The 21,575-nt window shown below is 48.6% G+C and overlaps 1 protein-coding gene and 1 long non-coding RNA gene across 3 annotated transcripts; one reads left to right on the plus strand and one right to left on the minus strand.

The window, feature by feature from the left end:
- Nucleotides 1-33: 33 nt before the first annotated feature.
- HJURP (Holliday junction recognition protein) lies at nucleotides 34-16,982 on the minus strand. Of its 2 annotated transcripts, XM_057551536.1 has the most exons (10): nucleotides 16,712-16,982; nucleotides 16,463-16,529; nucleotides 13,948-14,003; nucleotides 10,394-10,487; nucleotides 8,055-8,119; nucleotides 6,423-6,515; nucleotides 5,158-5,236; nucleotides 2,183-3,094; nucleotides 1,503-1,675; nucleotides 34-302 (listed from the first exon to the last, which is right to left on the minus strand). In XM_057551536.1, the coding sequence occupies exons 1-10, from the start codon at nucleotides 16,805-16,807 to the stop codon at nucleotides 261-263; spliced, it is 1,677 nt and encodes a 558-aa protein (XP_057407519.1). In that variant the 5' UTR covers nucleotides 16,808-16,982; the 3' UTR covers nucleotides 34-260. The 2 variants fall into 2 exon arrangements, with proteins under 2 accessions (XP_057407519.1, XP_007184958.3); XM_007184896.3 differs by having other exon boundaries at nucleotides 1,503-3,094; nucleotides 16,712-16,974.
- A 69-nt stretch (nucleotides 16,983-17,051) lies between these two features.
- LOC130708719 (uncharacterized) lies at nucleotides 17,052-20,677 on the plus strand. The gene is made up of 3 exons (XR_009009068.1): nucleotides 17,052-17,419; nucleotides 17,515-17,587; nucleotides 18,989-20,677. It is a non-coding gene; the product is annotated as an uncharacterized LOC130708719 (long non-coding RNA).
- Nucleotides 20,678-21,575: the final 898 nt, after the last annotated feature.

Genomic DNA, 21,575 nt, shown 5'->3' on the forward strand with positions numbered 1-21,575 from the left:
ATGAGAAAAATCGGCCTATAAAGAATAACATTAAAAATTTTAATTGGTCAACTTTATTCAGATAATTTCCAAGAACCCAGAGAGTCATCTCAATGGAACCAATTTCATAGAAATTTGCTTTGAAAGGCAGATAAGCAAAGCAAGTTGTCATGTATTCCTGAGAATTTAAAAAAATACACAAAAATCAAAGAGAGGAAAGAGGGAATACTTAAGAATAACTTGGTGATAGATTTTCAGCTTTGAGGTTTTCTAACACGAAATCACTTTTCTCTTCCATCCTGAAAGATGTGTTGTTCTTTCCTCTAAAAAAAAAAAAAATAGATTTCAGTATAATTCCACTAGAATTCCCATTGCCTGCCCCCAAAAGCTTAACTGTTGTATTCAACTCCAATGAATATATATAAATATTTGAGTCATTAGAGAATGCTATGCTGCTTAATAAATATCCTAAGGAACGTAAAGAAAAACAAAAGTAACGGTAACTCCTCAGGCAGGCAGTGCAAACTGGTGGTTAAGGCCATGGGCTTTCGAATCCTGGCCCAGCCATGCACTGCCCATGTGGGATTCAGCAGTTAAGACTACATTTCCTTATTTATAAGAAGAGCTAGCACTGCCTATTGGACAGAACCTATCTCATCAAAGGGTTCACATGGGGATTAAGGAAGGAAGGTGTGAAAAAGGGTTAACATGGCCTGGAGCACAGAGGGCACGCAGAGGTTAGCCCTTAAAATTCCTTGTGTTCACAGCTCACGAAGATTTGGTCCCTTCCCTCAAGAAATTTATAACGTTAAGTAGAGAAAGAAAAGAAAATACAGAAAAATGGTTAAGTATGTTTATACTGTAGTTCCAGAAGGAGCCGGCCAAACCAAACTCAGTCAGATCCCATCAGCCAGTGGACAAGTGACACGGACTCGGGATACATCGTCCAAATCCCCGCGTGTGACACGCTGAAATTCAGGCTGGGAAAGCTGGCGCCCACGTGAGAAAATTTAACCACTCACGGCGGCTTGTCTCTGGAGAAGATACAATGGTGCATGCAGGGTAAAGCTTCAGCTTAAGGCACCTGCACAAGCTAAACCGTGGCCAAGGTTGGGGAGCAGGTGGGCTTCAGTGGGGAGGACAGGAGACCGTGGGCCGAGCAGGAGCGTGTGGTCCGGGCCCTCACATGAGTGGGATGCTGCTGGGGGTTCTCCAAGGGCTGACTCCTGCTCTGTCCCCAGGAGGGATCCAGAAGGGGTCAGAGTCATCAATTCTAGATCAGTTTTGCCTGCAACAGCTATATTCTGAGTGTGAGGTGAAGAGGCTGGAAGTGACAGTTTGACAAGGATGGGATAGAGTGTCTTAAGGGAAGCTTTTTAGAAACATCCCCTAAATGCATTCCAATAGAAAATGTGTAAAAATGCTGATTTTAGAGGAAGGAAAAGAATTTGGGAGAAAGTTCAGAAAATTAACACCTAAGAATCCTGTTGCAAAACACCCACATTCGACAAACAGAAACGCACCTTCTCTTCCCAGGTGTGCTGTAAAGAGCCAGCCTCTTCCCCGGGCCTCGGGATGGCTCTGCCCACAGGTGAGAAATCCCAGGGTCCAGCCCACTGTCTGCACACCTGAGGGTCTGATAATCGGCGTCGTTTTGTAGGGACTTGACGGCCCCAGCCGGCATCGAGAGCAAAACCTGTAGATGGAGGGGCCCCAATTGTGTTCGAGCCGAGGGGACTTTTAATGCTCTGCTGGGGTGATGATGACAACTTTGGGGGGCCCTGGGAGCCAGAGTCTGGATCGAATTTTCCTAAGAAGTCTTCTTTTTGATACCGAACTCCCACACTTGCTTTATCTGGAGATGCTCTGGTACACGAAGGTGCCTGCGTCTGCTGAAGCGATTTTTGGCAATACTTTTGATGAAGCTTGTCAAATTTTTCTTTAATGTCATCGTAACGATCCCTGGCACAGCCTGGAGGTTGTACCCTGGGTACTGAAATGGCTTTGGTGAGCGATACTGACTTCCTAAATCCTCCCAGATCATTTCCTTGACAAGCAAGGTCAGAGGTCTGCTCCGAGCGGCCCGGGCTGTGTGTGGAGTTGGTCTTTGAAAGTGAGGGGAAGGAGTCACTCTTTGGTGGGCAGCTACCTTCTCCGATAGATCTTTCGCCCAGGCTTTCAAAAGCCGCACTCAACCTCTTACCTTTTGCTCTGCGGAGAGGGCTACTCGGCCTGTGGGCTTCTACGCCCTGGGGGCTACCAGGGCTTGCTGGACCACCTCTGTACACATCCACAGCGGAGGAGCCGGAAAGGTAAGTCAGGCAGGGCTGCTTCCTAAGATTCGAGCAATATTCCTGATGAAGCTTGTCAAATCTGATTTCGATCTCCCTATAACGATTCCCTCCCTCGCCCGGCGGTACTCTGGGTCTAGAAGCTATTTTTACAGGAGAAATCAACCACTTTAATGTCATGAATCTATTTTCCTGATCAAGATGATACACTGCGTTGGAGTCTAAGTAAGTCAATGAAGAATGAAGCTTCTGAGGCGTTCTCGGAAGCTCCTTCCAACGTGAAGCGAATGCGTGGATCTGGGGTTTGTTTACTTCAGGAAAAGCCCTTCCCAATTTTAAACCCATCTTATGGCCAGAAACATCGAGTAAGTTCTTGCGATCTCTTAACACTGCCATGTCCTTCGCGGGTTCGGAGCTGGGTGGACGTCTCTCCTGGGGGCTCCTCCGAGAGCGCCCGCCTCCTCTGCAGCTCGTTCTGTTCATTCTGCTCTTACACCTGTGCCTCCGCTTGGAGCTCCAGTTCTGGCGGATGAACGTCTTGGTGGAGATGACGCAGGAGGGCCTCACACCCAGCAGGCAGCTCATGGAGTGCAGCATGCCTGCGTACAGATCGCTGAGTGTCGCGTTGCAGACGTCCTCAGCCTCAGAGCCTCGGCTGCTTGAGAAGCTGCTGCCACCGGTCCCTCCCTGTAAGGAGATGCCATCACCCCTCGGCACCAGGGCCAGGCCTACTGAGCAAGAGCGCGAAGCATCGCCCTCTCTGGGCGATGAAGTCGGCTGAAATGGGCCACCGGGGCTCTCTTCAGAGACGCCACCGTAGCATTCTGGAGAAACACACACACAAGGCAAAGCCACGTTAACCATTTAAAACCGACCACACGCAGAGATCAGGGAACTGAAGGCTGGATGGGGACGAGCATGGGTTTTTTTTTTTCAATTATCATTTTTAATTGAGATATAACTCACATATAACATTATGTTAGTTTCAGGAGTATAACGTAACATTGTGATTTCTTTTTAAGCAATACAAAAAACAGAAGCAAAAGAAAAATTCACAAATATTTGGGAATAGACTCTTCTCAGAGATTTCTTTCTAGCTATCAAAACAGTTTACTCTCCACTGACCTTCCTAAAAGGAGCCTTCCTTCCCTGTGTGATGGTTTGGAAATTGGTTGCCTTGTCAAAGATTAATTAGAAACCAGAAAATAAGGACCCTGTTTGCCTACAGGGCTGGGTGGGGAAGGGAGAAGACTCCTGAACACACCTCTTCACACAGCTTTGACTTCTGCATCATGTTAAATGTTTTACATATTAGAAAAATAAAATTAAACCAGCGAAGATGGGGATAACTGTAAAACTGAATACAGACAGGGAAAATGACCCTAACTGTATGCCAGACTGACAGCAACTGAAAGAGAAAATAGAATCCAAATAACTCTGAATGCGCTCCCTCAGCGGGATATTATCTGAGGATGACAATGCTGCTTGGAGATCTGGAACTTTCCTCAGCACATTACTGAGCAGAGTGGTACCAGGTGCTGTGATTCTGAGGCTACTTTGTGCTGCATGACCGGCCAAATGAGCCTCGTTAAGGAGGAGCCAGTGGGGGCTGGGGGAAAACTCTGGAATCAGGGTGGGGGATGAAGAGCTCAAACCCCCACGGAGACAGGTCGGAGGACGCAGAAGCCAGCACGGAAGGGGCTCCTCCAGGCTTAACGGGTGACGAAAACTGACAACAGATTCTTATGTAAATTAAAAAAAAAAAAAGTCCATGAGTTCTTACTGATTCTGGAAAAGTTAAATAAAGAAAAAGCATGTTGGGGAGGATAAAGGAAGGGAAAAAAAGAAATGGAAGGGAGATAGCCCAGCCTTCTTTATACAAGAATGCCAACGAGTGCAGGCAGGGGGGATGGCAGAACCAGAAAAGGCCTGTGTTCGCCCCCAGCTCAGGCAACAGTCATGGTGAGATGCTAAAAACCATGGGGTGCGAGGGTTCTGGGGAAAAGGCTACCAGGCAACCTCAAGGGGTCATCCACAGATGACCCCAAGGATAAAAGGCACTTCTGCAGTGAGAAATCTGGTGGGGCCTGCCTTAACTGTACGACCAGACTCAAGTCACCAACAATGGGACAGGCTGACAGGACGTCCTGAGAGGACAAAAACGTCACCTGTGTAGTATTTTTGCCAAAAATGTTTAACAAACTTAACCACATATAAGTCCAAATTGAAGGATATTCTGCAAATCTCCTGGAGGCCAGGACTATTCAAGAAAGTCAGTGATGGCAAAGATGATGATGGTGACAACGGCAAGGCCGAGGGGCCCTCCTGGACTGAAGGAGACAGTCAGCACGACAGGTTGTGCCCCAGTGGGTCCTGAGCTGCTTAAACAAACAAAAAAGGCTGCAAAGGACAACGATGGCACGACTGGGTAAAACCGTATTGTGTCACTGTGACATTTCAACGTGTGCCAAGTTTAATGTGGTTCTGAGGGGACTCAGCCTGTTCTTCGGAGACACTGAAGCATTTAGGGATGGTATATACATGAATGCAAATACATATACACACGTGTACGTGCGTGTATGTCGGGAGTGATAGAGCAAACGTGACAAAACGTGAATTGCTAAATGTGGGTAAAGGATGTTTATTGTATGAGTCCTACATTTCTGGAGAGTCAAAAATTTTCAAAATGCTAACTTGGGATAAAGAGCTAATTAGCAATTAGCATGCGAGTCCCGGAAGGAAAGAGCACTGTTTCTTACCACGTAATAAGTTACCCATGACGTGCACGTGTCTCTCACAGTTCATGGTGATGAAACATGCCCAGCTCAGGGCGCCGTGGCTCTACCACAAGTGAATCGTCCGTGCAAAGTTTCTACGTCACACTCACCTCGGGCAGGCCTGGCGGGCGAGGCCAATGAAGGGACCAGGGTCACACGGGTGTCCTTTCCCTCTCCGTAACTGGCACACTGGAATCAAAGCAGATGACTTTAACAGAGGAGTTGTCAGGTGTCGGCTCGGGCTTCCCGCCCCAACTGCTCTCCCAACCACAGACAGCGCCTCCATTTGCGGCTGCAGTGGTGACACGCGCGACCATGATGACGGCCGGCGGCCGGCTGGGCCTCCAGCAGTGGTGGCAAGAGCTGTCTTAGGAAGATCCAGGAGCTCTGCCCCCGTGGCCTCCACGTACCGCCCCCTGCCCCCCAAGGGCCACCACCGCCCCACGTCTGCCAGAATCTCTCTCGGGAGGTCTGGCGGCTTTTCCTCCTCCACTGTTATCCTCTGATAGCAAGGACAGCTGGTCCAGGTAGATGGAGGGAAGGAGAACCCGTTGCTGGGACAACGGAGCCGGTCCTGGCCCTGGCCTCCTTCCGCGACCGGCAGGGCGACCAAAAGGCCACGCTTGCTGCTTCCAGACAAAGGAAAAAGGCATTTCCCGTACTCGTTCAGATACAGGCTTCTCGCCATCAGCAGCAGCACAAGAAAATATCCACGCTCCTGTTAAGCTGGCTGCCTCTGAGATGAATTATTTATTCCAGAACACATACTTCCTAGTTATTTGGTATTAAAATGTCCTTTGTTTTAGGAGATGAGACTGACAGAACTTGGAAAACTAAAGAGCTGGCATCCTTGCGTGAACTCCACCTTTAGCCTTTTGCTCTCCTTCAGGCAAAGCTCCAGGAAACTGGCTGCCGTGGAAGGTGGAGGGCACCAGGCCTGGGAGAGGGGCTGCTGAGCTGCCCACCTCCCACGGGGTCCACCGCAGCCCCCAATCTCGCCAACATCACGGCCGAAGCAGGCAGAACAGGCGCCCTGTGGCCCGTGGCAGCCCTGGTCACGGCAGGGAAGGAGGGAGGTGGGCGCTACAGCTTCCCTAATTCTGCAGCTTAAAAGCCCTCTGCCTGAGGGTGGGGGCCCTACTAGATCCCGTGAGCTGCCCAGAGCACAGCGGGCAGCGGATTGCACTGCCCAAGGGTCCCAGAGTATTTACTCAGGCAGAGCGGGATCTGGGGAGCCTGTGAGTGAAACGGTGTGGAAACAACCGTTGAAACGCTCTTTGCAGGCTCTGTGGCGAGTGAACAAGACAAGATGACACCTCAGTGTGTCTCTAGTTCATGGTTTACTTATATGAAGACACACCCTAGGAAACATTACCTCCAAACCCCCTTCATCCTGCAGCAGGATATCCACTTGTGTCAAGTACTTCCTCCTTAGCTCATTTTTCACTGGGCTCCAGGGCACTGCAGGCTGACACCAAAGAGAAGTCAGTATTCGTAAGAGCTGCTGGGTACGGCCGAGCTCTGGGATCCTGGGACACACTGGCAAGCTCGTTAGTGTACACATCTTTAAACGAAGTTCCTCCAAGTCACTTCTTCACCTCCTGCTGTTAGCAGCACAAAGTGGTCCAGCCCCCTCTGAAAACCCACCTGACCCTGGAATCCGACTTTAGGGAACTGACCCAATGGTAACAATCCGAAAGAAAATAGAAAGACAAAACATACCAGTTTGGAGAAGTTTATGACAATATTACTAGAATAAGAGAAAAAAAGAAACAATATTCTTAGGCGAGTTTAGGACACAACTACTGGAATCGACCCCAATTGGTATGTTTATAAGAAAAGAAGCTCAGTGTCCACCTCAGGGGGCAGGGACCCTGGCCTCTCCTACCCCTCACCTGCCATACATTGGAAATAGGGGGCCTCAGCCTCCACTGTGCACCCCGGTGGGGCTTAGTCAGGGCCTGGGGCTGCAGACTGGGGGGTCACAGGAACACACCGGGGAACGGCCGACACCTTGGCCCTTTACTGCCAGGGCCGCCTGCTCCCCTTCACTGCCACCCCGACACAATACCTCACAACGCACCCCTTTCCTCCGCCAGGGCCACTACCTAATTCTAGGTAGACACAAGTCACACACGGGAGTGTGGGCGAACCTCTGTACAAAAGTAGTGCTTTCAGGGGCTTCCCTGGTGGCGCAGTGGTTGAGAGTCCGCCTGCCGATGCAGGGGACACGGGTTCGAGCCCTGGTCTGGGAAGATCCCACATGCCGTGGAGCAACTAGGCCCGTGAGCCACAACTACTGAGCCTGCGCGTCTGGAGCCTGTGCTCCGCAACAAGAGAGGCCGCGATAGTGAGAGGCCCGCGCACCGCGATGAAGAGTGGCCCCCGCTTGCCGCAACTAGAGAAAGCCCTCGCACAGAAACGAAGACCCAACACAGCCATAAATAAATAAATAAATAAATAAATAAAAATTGTATAACTTAAAAAAAAAAAAAAAAAAAAAAGTAGTGCTTTCAGAGGAAAACCACATGCCAGCTATTCTGGCATCTGACCCAGGGGTCAGGGTCAGAGGCTCGGGGGGATTCTGTCCTGTGTGTTCTCGTCCATCCCGAGGGCTGACCTGGAAACGCTCCCCAGAGCGCCTCCCTTATGACACCATCTCTATGGGGAAAGACCGACTCAGAACCTAACTTTCTACACTGTGAGGTCGGTCAAGGCCCAGGGCACACTGTGAACCACAGCCGGGATTGTTCTATTTGCAGAGGGAACATCACCCAACATTTACGTAAGTTCAGTAAATCGGGCTTGAACTGGGGCAGTACGTGCTGAACCGAGAAGGGGTAACTTGCTGCCTTAGGGGATCTGAACGTGGGGACAGAGACCTGAGGGGTGATGTCAGCAAAGAGCGAACCTCAGAAGGGGACTTACAGGAAGATGCGGGTCATGAGAATGTGCACTTGTCCCCAAGCCTCAACTCTGTCCCTTCATTACAAAAGACAGGTCTTACCATTAAGTTACCAGCGACCACATCTTCCTGGAATAAAGTTGTATCAGTATCACTGCTTATTGAATCTAAAAGCAAAGGAAATTTCCATCAGAATTTTTAAAGAAAGCTTGCATTTTTCTCTCGAGGATAGTTTTTGCATTGCTTGAGTATACCTTACAGTGAAAACTCCTATTGCTTCAAGTGGCCCCCTTTAATAGGGACATGGCCATCTGTCGCCCTGCAGAGAAACCATCAGAACAGGAACACGCCCAGAGTCGGGGAGACGTGGGAAAGCAACTTTTGTATCACCTCTGGCTCTTTCCATGGCCTCTGATCCTGGAAGCTGAGTCCCTCTAGGCCAGCACTGGCCAGCACTGTCCAGTAGAACCTTCTGTGATGGCGGAAGGTCCCCCAGCTGCTGTCCAGGATGTCAGCCACTAGCCACATGTGGCTGTTGAACACGTGGAATGTGGGTAGGGAGGCTAGGGAACTGAATTTTAAACTTCACTTAATTTTCAATGAACTTGAATAGTCACAGGTGACTAGTGGTTACCACACTGGACAGTTCAGCTCAAGAAGAACTATTTCTACTGATTTCAAGCAGTGCAGGAAATTCACGGACCCAAGGCTTTATGGAGTTAAAATTTGGATTGATACCGGTAAACAAATAACACCCGTGAGTAAACATCTCCATCAAGTTCTTTCTAGTTCTGATCTGAAAGACCACCGGTTTCCCCTTTAGGACTCAACCCATATCTCTGACTGCCCAGTGCGGGCAAGGGCCTGGGCAGGGCGGACAAAGGCTGCAGAAAGGCCAGTCCCACAGGACATGGGTGTTCAAGAACAAAGTCTGTAATTACTCAGCCGTTTAGCTGCCACAAGGGGAAGAGCCAGGTGTGGAGAACGCAGGTAAAAGTGGGAGTCTGCTCCAATCTGGGGACCAGGGGCTTCCGGGGGGCAGCGAAAAGACAGAGGACAGGTCAGCCATGGTCTGAATTCTTTTCACTCTCAGAGGAATGGGCAGCCATTGCAGTGCTTTGAACAGAGAAGCCACGTGACCAGATTCGCAGGTTCAAAGGTGTCAGCGGGGTGGAGGCCAGGTGGAGACAGGAGCTGGCACCGTGGGGCATGGGGCAGAGGGGCAAGAGAGACGGTGGCGGCAAAGGCACGGGACAGCGCTGTCTCAGATATGAGGAAGAGGGAGGGGCTGAGGCCAAGAGGATGTTGGGTTTCTGGCTCATTCTACAGGGAAGACGGTGGTGGCCTTGCCCTGAGGACAGGTCTGTTGGGTTGGCTTTTTGAGCTGAGATATGCAGAGTGCAGACAAAGTGTTCAAGGAGAGAGGCCGCTGGCAATAAACACACCCAGAGAGGGTCTGGGCAGGGGATTCCACTGGAGTGAGGGACAAAGATGCCCAACTCTTGGGAAAGGGCACCAGCGAAGGTGGGAGGTGGGATGACAGAGGGGCTGAGAGGAGGGAGAAAGCCCGGGGGGCTCAGGGGCACTGAGGCCACGGCCAGACCTTCCAGAAGCTTCGAATGCTACTGAGAGGACAACAGGATAAAAATCAAAGAATGCCAACCGGATTCGGCCACGGGGCCGCCGGGAGCCTCACCACGAGGTGTGCTTTTGAGACGGAGCCAGAAGCCAGAAGGGGACCAGCTGAGGTGTGCACGGGGGCAAGAACACCAGAGGCGGTGAAATGGGCCACTGTTACAGACTGGGTTGTGGAGGGAAGGTGAACACGGGGAGGCAGCTAGAGAGGGGCCCGAGACGGGAGATATGAATTCTGTTCTGTGTGTTCAAGGTGACATCTGATGGGATGTACCCAGGGTAGAGGGAGAGGCTGGGACAGAAAGAAAGAAAGATGATGGGTGGATTTCTGAGAAAACAGACTGGGCCAGGGGCTCAGCGGCTCAGCTAGCCTGAGGAAGGGAAAGGAGGCCCCACGGGAACAGGAAGCAGGAGAAGGGACGCCTGCAGGGCGCGTAGGAGTTAGTGGTCCCTGACACCAGCCCGCGAGGGCACGTCAAAGTCTCACTGTTAATAAATTCTTGAGATTAATCTTTTTTTTTTTTTTTTTTGGCAAAAGGTCAAAACAAAATAAAATGGGTGGGTCGGGGTGAGGGCTTTATTATTCTAGAATATTCGAGAACCGTTTATGTGTCAAGTACCACAATGTAACTGTGAGCGAGACAGCTCCTTGGAAGAGCTTAGAAAGAAGTAACAGGGCGCTTTCAAATGTTTTAGTTTTTAAAATACACCTTGGAAAAAGTCAGAGTGAGGGATCTAGACTTGAAATGTTCTGACAAAAGACCCACGTCCCTCCGGACCTGGCTTTCTAGTGCCAGGACACTCACCCTCAACTTGTGTGCAGGGCAAGGGAAGCTCGTGACCTTCAGCTGGGACTCGCGTGGGTTCATCTGTCCTGTCGTCCGTCTTCACCGGGGAGCCCTTGAAGTCGATAAGACACGCTTGATTCGGTCATAACACATTTCAAAGCCACTGTCAAGTAACATACCGACGATCCTTCCTCTTCCTTTAGCGTATGAGAGAACAGGAAGTTTCCTGGGGCTCCTCTTCTAGAATATTACAGTACAAAAGGCCTCAAAACTCCTAGCAGATAGACAAGCTTTCCCTTGGAAAAAGAACAGAGCTTTCTTCCTCTGGCCGTGCCAAGGGCTGCTGCCTCAGAAACCACTTGGATGGTAAGTGATGGAGCAGGGAAAGCGGGAAACAGGGGCACGAGTGGACAGGCCCAGAACGCCCTGGGCTGGAGGCGAGCACAGGGCCACGGCCAAAACGAAACAGAACACAACTGCCACCAGATCCTCAGGTAGAATCCGGAAATTCAAGAAGCCCCTGGGGGACTTTCTGTGACTTTCTGTGTTTTAATCTTAACAGTGAGTTTATCTCCATGTCATGAGACCTACAATTCCTTTAAAAGCCTCAGCATGTGGTGGGACCCTGGCATGGGGAGCCACTTTCAAGCTGAGCTCTGGCCATGGGGCGGTCAGCTGTCCTGACCATGGCTCAGCCTGCGGGGCGGTCAGTGGGCCGCCCCCGAGGAGGCCGTGCTTCCCTCTCTAGAGCCTCATCCGCACAACTGGCCTCTCTAACAACCATAACGAATGCCATGGATGGGCTCTCACTAGGGAACTTGCAGAATTCAAGATGCCAGATTGGCTAAAATATTTTTAGGACCCCCCCCCCCCCACCACCGCCATGCCTTGCAAGAACAGGAGTGAGAACGTGGTGAGGCCTGTCCCTTTCGGGGCGGCGCCCAGACAGCATCTCCTAGGCGTCTGTGAATCCTGCCTGGGGGAGGTCACCACCTTTGCCTCGGGTGAGCTGGGATGGGGCAGAGTGTCCGGGGCTGTTTTGTGTCTGGAGGCGTCACAGAACGTGGCCTGAGAATCATGGGGAAGCAGCCAATCGGCACCAGCGTCTAACTACAGGCAGCTCTGGGGTCGGAAACAGAACCCAGGCCATGTGATAGGACAAACCCTTGGGTCAATGCACAGCCCACGCACAGCCCACGGGGCCTACTGCCTCCACAGCCCCAGGGCAGGCAGCCGGTGGTGACTTGAGTGAGGCTGTAGACCTCTGAGCTGTTATCACAGACCACGCCCAGTTTTCTAATCCCAGGAAAGGGGCTTAAAATTCCGTAGATTCCAGGGAGGGCTCCTCCTAATTTTAAGTAAAAACATTAAATAAATGTCCAGATGAGAACACTTTGCCACCAAGACCATTCAAGCACTGGCTGATCAGTGGGTACCATTATTATGTATAATTTAAAGAATGCATAACCTTTGACATAATGATCCCACTTCTTGGCACTTACTGAACAGGGGTGACAGCACTGGGAAGAGATAAGAACGGTTCTCTGTCTCTGTATATAACAGGGGTCTTATAAATAATGTTTTATTGGAACATAGCTGTACCTGTCTGTTCACCTATTGTCCTTGGCTGCTTTCCCCTTACAATGCAGAGCTGAGTGGCTGCAGCAGAGACCACGTGCGCAGCAAAGCCTAACATATTTATCAGCTAGACCAGCGGTCCCCAACCTTTTTGACACCAGGGACTGGTTTCGTGGAAGACAATTTTTCCATGGACCGGGGCGGGAGGGTTGGGGGGTGGGTGTGGGGGGATGGTTTGGGGATGATTCAAGTGAATTACATTTATCGTGCACTTTATTTCTATTATTACATTGCAATATACAATGAAATAATTATAAACTCACCATAATGCAGAATCAGTGGGAGCCCTGAGCTTGTTTTCCTGCAACTAGATGGTCCCATCTGGGGGTGATGGGAGACAGTGACACTCGAAGTGTGTTGCTTATGTCCAGTCTACTCCATAAGATGCAGCTTAATTGTCACTTGTCACTCACTGATAGGGTTTTGATATGAGTCTGCAAGCAACTGATTTATTATGGTCTCTGTGCCGTCAAACCTCTCTGCTAATGATGATCTGTATTTGCAGCCACTCCCCAGAGCTAGCGTCACCACCTCAGCTCCACCTCAGATCATCAGCCATTAGATTCTCATGAGGAACGCACAACCTAGATCCCTCGCATGTGCAGTTCACAGTAGGGTTCGTGCTCCTATGAGGATCTAATGCCGCCGTTGATCTGACAGAAAGCAGAGCTCAGGTGGTAATGCGAGCGATGGGGAGCGGCTGTAAATACAGATGAAGCTTCGCTTGCTCGCCCGCCGCTCACCTCCTGCTGTGCGGCCCAGTTCCTAACAGGCCATGGACCTCTACCGGTCCATGGCCCAGGGGTTGGGGACCCCTGATCTAGACTTCTGCAGGAAAAGAGTGCTGATCCTGACTTATAATAAAGGAAAGTGAAAATAGCTAAATGACTATCAATAAGAGAGCAGGTTTTTTTAAAAAAGGAGATTGAATTATACAACAGATGACAAAGAGGAGTTTTCACAATGTGTATTAAGTGGAAAAAAGAGGGTAAAAAAAAGTGTATTTAAAAGAAAAAAGGGGATAAAGAAATGTGTATTTATAAATACATACACAGTATACTAAAATATTATTATTATTAGTGACTATCTCTTATCTCTGCATATACGAGTCAGGTTAATTTTCAGTAGTTATATGTATTTCTAACATTTCTATGACTAAATGTATTATGTGTTAAAATAACCAATCAGGAGGAAATTTGATTTCAGATTTGCTGTTAATTGCTATGTAACCCTAATGCTGATGTTTTCATTCTTGGGCACCGGCTCCCCAACTGGCCACGAGGAAGCACCACATGGTGAGAAGTGGTGATGAAGAGGATACCAGACATCCTTACAAAAGTCACTGCCACAAAAAAACAAGACACCCTGGGTCTCACAGTAGGAAGGCCCCTCCCATGAAGGTAAGAGATCACATAGCTGCTGTGTCCATGGATAAACTCGGGAAAAACACACCTGGGTTTTAAAAGGTAGTGAACGGCACAGGGCACCCTGTCCCGAACCTCTTGCTCCTTTCAGAAGAGGGAAAGATGCCTTTTTCCTTCCCGGAAGGACCTGGATTTGTTCTTTCCTGTATGGACCCGGCAAAGCAAGCTGGTAGCTGTGGCTGAAGCTGGGGATGGGGGAGGTCTATCCAGCTGGCTCCACCTTACAGGTGGGCTCCAGTTGTCAGAGCCCCTTGGTCCATGGCAGGGGAAACACCGGGGGATGCAAGGGGCATAAGCATCACAAGCTCCTACCTGCACTTGACAAGCAACAGAAGACATGCGTCTCAGTAAATCCTTACACACAAGAAAACAGGGCAGTTAGGGTGAGAAAACTGTGGAACGACACCCTGCAGTGGCCCCTGGGCGCAGTTCCAGCTCATCTCCACCTTTATTCACATCAACCTTCCTCCACGGCAAGGCATGTTGGCAATAAAATTTGACATTGAATACCTGGATTTGTCCTGTGTTTCTTTCCTTTATTAATCTTCCTCCCCAAATTCGCAATCCTTAAGAAAAGAAATAAAAATGACTACTTAAGTAATCATGAACACTGAGTTTCTGTTCAATCTGAATTCAAAGAAAACCAAAGTGACAGGCAACAGAAAGATCTACTATAACCAAGACATAACCAAGCCATATTCCTGATATTCTGTTGTTTCTCATCTTTGTGAGGTTGAAGGTTTTTCAAAAATCAACACTAGACAAAAATCTGTCATTAACGAAAATCTCTCCTACCTAGTAGGCAGCAAGCAGCTCACTGAATCCAGCATTAAGCCACAAATTAAATGGAAACAACGAACATATGTATGCCAAGCACTGTCCTCAAAATACATATACTGAGAGTAATCCATATACTACAGAGAGAGAGACCACTTTTCAAGGGCAACCTCTCTACCCCATGTACCGTGCAAGTGCTTTCTCAGGACAATGTACACGTTACAGAGCAAGCCCTCGGCACAGGGGGTAAACACTGAGTTTTGGAGTCCTGCACTTACTAGCTAGCAGAATCTGGGCAAGATACTCAATCTCTCCCTAAACCTCCGTTGGCTCCCAGGTAAATTCAAATTAATAAAGAAGGGATCATTGGGTTGCGAGGCTTGAGATGGTTGTTGATGATGGTAACAGCAGCAATAATTACACGGTGCTTACTCTTCCAGGCTCCAGTCTAAACCCTTTCCAAGTACACCTCATTTACAACTCACTGACATATAACTCGTATGGTACTCTTAATTCCCTTGGGATAGATACTCACCAAGTTCACTGTACAGATGGAGACAGAGGCAAGGAGAAGGTGAAATAACCAGCCCAGGCCACTCGCCCATGTGGTGAGGCCAGGCTGTGAACCCAGGGGAGTGACTCTCTGGGGTCCTGACCACTGAGCCATGTGGCCTTTCCAGAACAGAGTGACGCTTGAACAGAGGCACTTGGAGTCAAACCAAAGCTTTGCCACTTTGGCTAAGTGACACAGGCAAGTTCCTTAACTTCTCTCTGCTGTATCCTCTGCTATGAAACACTGACGATTCTAACAGTGCCCACCTCGCAGGGTGTTGGGAAACCTGAGACTCTTAGAAGCACAGGCATATGCTTAGCTGTCAACATGTGAATGACTATTACTCACCTGCTGTCTTCACCATAATCAGTGTGGTTGTTAGTTCCAATCTACCCCCTAGGGTTTTGCCTTAAATTGCAGGAATTCACCCTGTAAGAGTGGTCAGCTAGCATTTAATCAAAAAGGCCACTCCCTAACATGAGTACCTCTCCAGGGGAAGCTACAGGTCTAGGGAGCTGCACTCCCATCAGCTAGAAGTTTGTTAGAACACAGACCCACTGAATCCACATCCAGCATTGCTGTCAGTGGTCCCAGGAATCTGTTTCAACAAGCTCTCCAGGAGGTCTTCCACATGCTAAAGTGTTTGATGCTTGACTACTGTTCTCATCAAACGGGAGTCTGAAATGAGTTTTCACTGGTGAAATTAGTGGTGTTCAAGATATGCGAATTGACCAGAACATTCCAGACATTGCCCATCCTTGCATGAACAGGCCATGAGAACACTGTGAAGCCCGTTGACAGCACCCTTAGGAATGATTTCTACACACTCCTGAGTCCTGCATTCGGGTTAGACTTGTCACCACCTGACAGAGGCCAGAGTAACAGAAACCTACTACTGGAATACCTTAGCTTCTGCCTGAATAAACTTTTCACCCAGGGTATGGCTAGGCCAGCTGAAAAAGCAGAGCTAGGATTTCATTGAATTAGGAACTGTTTTGTACCTGTCTGTCTGGTGCACAGCAGAACTGGGTCTGAGATTCACTTTCATTAGTAGGTAATACTGTGTTGGAATGAGGCTGAATGGCAGACACTGACCTCACCCAGGGCAAACTTTCTCCAGCTATTTACCAAAGAGAATCCATGAGATTTAAGTCAGTTTGCAGCATCAACCATTAACAGAATGGGTCCTTCTCCTTAGATTCAGGTCAAATTCCAAAGTACTCAGAACCTCAAATCAAACAGGTCAAATAACAGTCAGTACGAGTGTTTACTAGTGCCAGGCACTGTTCCAAGAGCTTCATCTTCTGTAACTGTCACAATCTCCACGCCAAGTAAATATTATTGTCATCATCTTTTCATTTTACAGGTGAAGAAACTGAGTCACAGCTTGGCTAAAGCAATGGGCCCAAGCTGACATGGCTATTAAACAGCCAGCGCGGATGCCAACCCAGGAGGGGACATTTTTAATGAGGATGCATCTATGTGTCATCAGAATTCTGTCTTAATAAGTAATTCTGTTAGAAATAAGTAATTTAACTAATTTATAGGTTCAAGGGAACTAGTGATGGTTTAGTACCTACTAGGTGAACAAGGTTTATTTTCAAGAGAGCAGGGACAGCATTTCAAACTCTAGTAGGACACTATTCTAGTTACACTCTTAACCGTAAATATTCAGAAAGGGGCGCTGACTCGTACCCTGGGGCGTCTCGTAGGTCAGCGTGGACATCTGCACCACCGGGGCGTCCTCGAAGGGCTGGTTGTACTGCGGGAGAGGAAGGGGCATCCCGTCAGATCGGAGGGCCGAGAGGAACCCCTGACCCGGGCTGAGAAGGCGCCAGCGCGAGGCTGCAAGTCTCGGGGGTCCCCAACCCTGCCTCCTCCTCCCGCCCCTACTCCTTCCCCTTCCGTCCCGCTCCCCCTCCCCTCCAGCGGGGGGAGCCGCACCTTCTCTATCAGCTGCTGCATGCGCCTCTGGAAGCGGCGGCGGCTGTCCCTGAGCTTCCGCAGCAGCGCCTCCTCTCCCAGCACCTCGCCCTCCATGGCGCGCTGACAGCCAAATGCCTACTCCAGCGGGAAAGCGAACAGAAACCCGCTCCCCGCGTCGCGGTTCAAATAGCGACTCCCGCCCTTCCGGCCCGCCCCTCCGGTTTTCCATTCGCTGTCTCGGAAAGGCCGGGCGCTGATTGGGCCTTTCAAACACTTTGGCGCAGCTTTCTCCCGGCCAATCCGTGCTCGAGCTTCCGGCCCCGCCCCGCCCGGGACGCGCGCGCACGGAGCGGAAAGGGGAGGCGGGGATCCGCCGCCTCGCGCTGGGAGGTCGATGGCGTGACCTTCCCTGCGCGCGTCCTGTGCTTGTTAATCAACAGGACCACACGAGTATGGTTTCCCCTGTCGTGCACCGGAGATTTCCAGGTGACTTACGCTGGGACTCGCCGCCGGTGGGGGGCAGCCCCTCACCTGAATGTCGCCCTGAGCCCTGCCCCGGGCCGGCTTCCTCGCCCAGGCCGCCTCTGGTCTCCGCGCAGTTACGAGAGCGGAGAGCCGAGAAAGACGTCACGGAATTACGAATACAAAAGGAGGCGGGAAAGTGAACATGCGTTTAGAAAGGAGGAATACGATAAACGTCACTGAATCCAGGAAAATAATAATACGGTATTTTTATTAACCTCCTGGGCACACCTTTTTCGTACATAATTTGTATTGCATACTCGGCTCCATTGATATTAATTTTGTAATATTTTCTCTAGAGAATGGATAATTCAGCATCATCACTGAGCCGTATTTATGTGCTTGTGCGGTTACCACAATGTGTGATAAAAAGTGAGTATAACTTTGAGCATGATTAGGACCCTTAGATGGGGCTCTTCACCTCGTCTCAGCCCGCACCCCAATCCTATCATGCGATCCAGCGGAAATTAGGGGAGAAGGGGGGGTGTTAGAACATCGGGGCTCACGTAGGAAATATATTGTGATGGACACAGAGATGCTGCGTAATTCCCAGGCCACCCTCAGGCCGCAGCTGCCGGGAGGGCTTCTCCGGGGCGCCTTCTGCTGTCGCCCTCTTCAGGGATTGCCTCAGTTGTAGAGAGCGCCTCACCCACGATCCTGCAACCCCAGGGCGGACCAAATCCAACGACAGGTCCAGGTGGGAACCTGAAGCCCTGGCCATTTCAGCCAATGAAGGACAATCTGATGGGCACCCAGTCTTTCCCTTCCTTTCACAGCCGCCAATCTGAAGGGCATTCCCTAATAATAAACATCCTGCATGGTAACTCCGTGTCCCCGTCTGCTCCCTGGAGAATCCCACCTGTAACAAAGGACCTTGCTGCAAGTGGCCACTGAATCTACACATCCCATGTGTAACTTTCCCAATTTTCACAAATAGGCTCAGTTTTCTGTCTCCTCCTCCCTTGGGGGCGCTCGTAAGTTTAGCTGCTGTTCCCTAGACTCAGTGTTTCCACATACGTTAGTTTCGAACATTTAACTCATCTCATTTAGAGACTTGGGACGTCCAAATTGACCTCTCCTAGGGCTTGGTCCCCCCTCCTAGGACACCACTCCCAGGTTTCAGGGCAATCTTCCCTCACTTCACTGACTCTCTGAGGATCTGTTCTACCCCAGGGGCTCATGGACAGCTTCATGGAAACGATTTCTCAAGTTCACGTCCTTAACTGAAGGTCCAGAAACATACCCACTTTTTAAATTTTCTTTTTGAATTTTATTTTATTTTTTATACAGCAGGTTCTTATTAGTTATCTATTTTATACACATCAGTGTATACATGTCAATCCCAATCTCCCAGTTCATCACACCACCACCCCCCCACCCACCACTTTCCCCCCTTGGTGTCCATACGTTTGTTCTCTACATCTGTGTCTCTATTTCTGCCCTGCAAACCAGTTCATCTGTACCATTTTTCTAGATTCCACATACATGCGTTAATATACTATATCTGTTTTTCTCTTTCTGACTAACTTCACTCTGTATGACAGTCTCTAGATCCATCCACGTCTCTACAAATGACTCAGTTTTGTTCCTTTTTATGGCTGAGTAATATTCCATTGTATATATGTACCACATCTTCTTTATCCATTCGTCTGTCAGTGGGCATTTAGGTTGCTTCCATGACCTGGCTATTGTAAATAGTGCTGCAATGAACATTGGCGTGCGTGTGTCTTTTTGAATTAACATACCCACTTTGGCCACTCCCCTCTGAAACAGCTGAAGCCCGTGCATTGGCCCACTGGTCTCCCAGTCCTTTCTGACCAGCTTTCCCCGTGCCGTGGTCCAAAGTAGCCGCCCAGCTCAGGAAGAAGGAGCCCGGAACGATGCTCCTAATTTGACACCATCCCTACGGAACACCACTTCCACCCGGCACCCCACCCTAGTAGCCTAAACCTGTGGCCTCAGGAACCAGACCAGCTATGCAGACTCCTCCCCCACCACCCCCATCGCCCAGTAACGGGGAAGGATCACAAATCAGCTCCTTCCCGGGCAGCGGAAGTAGGTGGGTTCCGCACCTCTGAGTCTTTCGGGGTTTTGGTAGGCGGCAAGGAAGAGGGTGATGCTCGGCTGGGCAGCAGCATCTCCGCCTCTGGCTGCGCTTGCACAGCGCCCCCTGCTGGCCCAGCCAGAATTTTCACCCCTCAAAGCGCTGTTCAAATTACAGGTATATATAGGAAATAATTCTCATTTGAATGATTTTATATCAGTTCTCATAAAATGTGCCTCAATTTTATAAAATTTTATATAATAAGTGGAGATTTATTCTGCACAGAGTTGCTGTATGCATAATTTCATGTTGGAAAGGTGTGGAAATGTCACCACCAGTGATATTTCTGTGGTTGGAGAAGCACAGCTTTTGGCTGGTCCCTTTGTGGACACAGAAACTGCTGTGTAACAGTGAAAACGTCATTCCGGATGAATTATCAACCACAACCATCAAGGCAATACGTTTGGCTGCCAAGAAAAGGGTTTACTTTCTTCTGTTGTTTCAGGGCTGATGGAAGTGAAGAGGGTGTAAATAGCCAACAACAAATTGACTTTCCAAAAGATGTCAGTCAAAGCTCACAAAATGTGTTTATTCTTTGATTTAATGAGCCTTCTTTTTGAGATCTATCCTAAGTAGTTAAGGTTGTTGGCAAGGATTTAGCTGTAGGATCTTTAGTGAAGCACTGTTTATACAGTAACTCTCCTCCATAACGAACCTTCAAGTTTCGAACTTTCAAAGATGCGAAAGTACGTTCACGTGTTCAATCACATAACTTAGTTCACGTGTCTGGCATACATTGTTATGTGCGTGCATTCTCCACACGTGGTTGTGCTTTTGTGTACTTTACTGTACAGTACTGTTGCTGTGCAACACGAGGAGCTTACTAATGAAGACCTGAAGGAATTGGAGGCCCAGAGAAAGGATAAATATAGACAAGAGGAAGAAGAAGTAACTGAAGAACAAAAGAGATTCACGATGTAGGAAGTAGCAAGGGGATTTTCTTTATTTGAGGAGGCACCGTTAGTTTTTGAGGCACAGGACCTGAACGTAGAACAGTACACGAAGGTTGCAGCAGCTGTTCAGAATGTAATCCAGTGCTACCGTGTCATCTATGACGAGAAGAAAGAGCTACTACCCAGACGTCACTGGATCATTTTTTCAAGAGGGTAGATAGAATTGAATCCAGCAAGGAACCAGACGTGTGCTATCAACGTCAGGCATGAGTGAAATTGCAGCTTGCTCTCCGTCTCCTATTGCTGATGACCCTTCAGCTCTACCATCTCCCACCTCCTCTCCCTCCTCCAGTCAGTAACTCTTCTTGCCTGTTCACTCGATGCCAGCCCCTGGATGCCAGCTGTTGTACTGTACTACTGTACTTTTCAAGATACTGTACTGTAAGATTAAAAATGTTTTCTTTATTTTTTGTGTTTGTTTTTTATGTATTATTTGTGTGAAAAGTATTATAAACCTATTATGGTACAGTACTATATAGCTGATTGTGTTAGTTGGGTACCCAGGCTAACTTCGTTGTACCTACAAACAAATTGGACTTACGAACAGGGTCTCGGAACAGAACTCGTTTGTACGTAGGGGACTTACTGTAAAGTTCAATACCAGAAGGATGGTTGAGTGATGGTGATAGATATGTATCTGTGCTCCATTTAACGATTTTGAAGAACTGTATTTATTGGCACCTAAAATTTTACCTTTTAGAGGTTGCAAACATAGGTATTGCATACCTGCATGAAAAAAATATACATCAGGGGTTTGGGATTAACATATACACACTACTATATATACAATAGATAACCAACAAGGACCTACTGTATAGCATGGGGAACTATACTCAATATTTTGTAATAACCCATAACAGAAAAGAATCTAAAATAAATAATAATAAAAAAGAAATAAATGTGAACACTGAAAGTTCAAAATATTTTTTAAAAAGATAATTTTGCCCTTCAAAAAATATATATACATTATATGTTTTAAAAATTTGAGCACGTATATATCAAAATGTTTCTTGTGTTACCTCTGGATGATGGTATTATGAATTATTTTTAATACTAGTTTTCCTTAGCTGCATTTTCTAGATTGAACATTGTTTCTGCAATTGCGAGCGTGCGTTACTCACATGATAAAAAACACAGCAGAACTAACCTTATGATTTTACCTTGACTCTACAAAATTATTTATCCAAGTAAGACACATGTGGCTTCAAACATTCTAAAACTGCTCTCGTACGGCTGATCCAATACAGGGCTGACAGCAGCGCACTCAGCTTGGTTCAGCTATTGAGGTGGTCTTATTCTGTGA

Source organism: Balaenoptera acutorostrata, chromosome 8 (genome assembly GCF_949987535.1).
Source record: "Balaenoptera acutorostrata chromosome 8, mBalAcu1.1, whole genome shotgun sequence".
NCBI lineage: Eukaryota > Metazoa > Chordata > Mammalia > Artiodactyla > Balaenopteridae > Balaenoptera > Balaenoptera acutorostrata.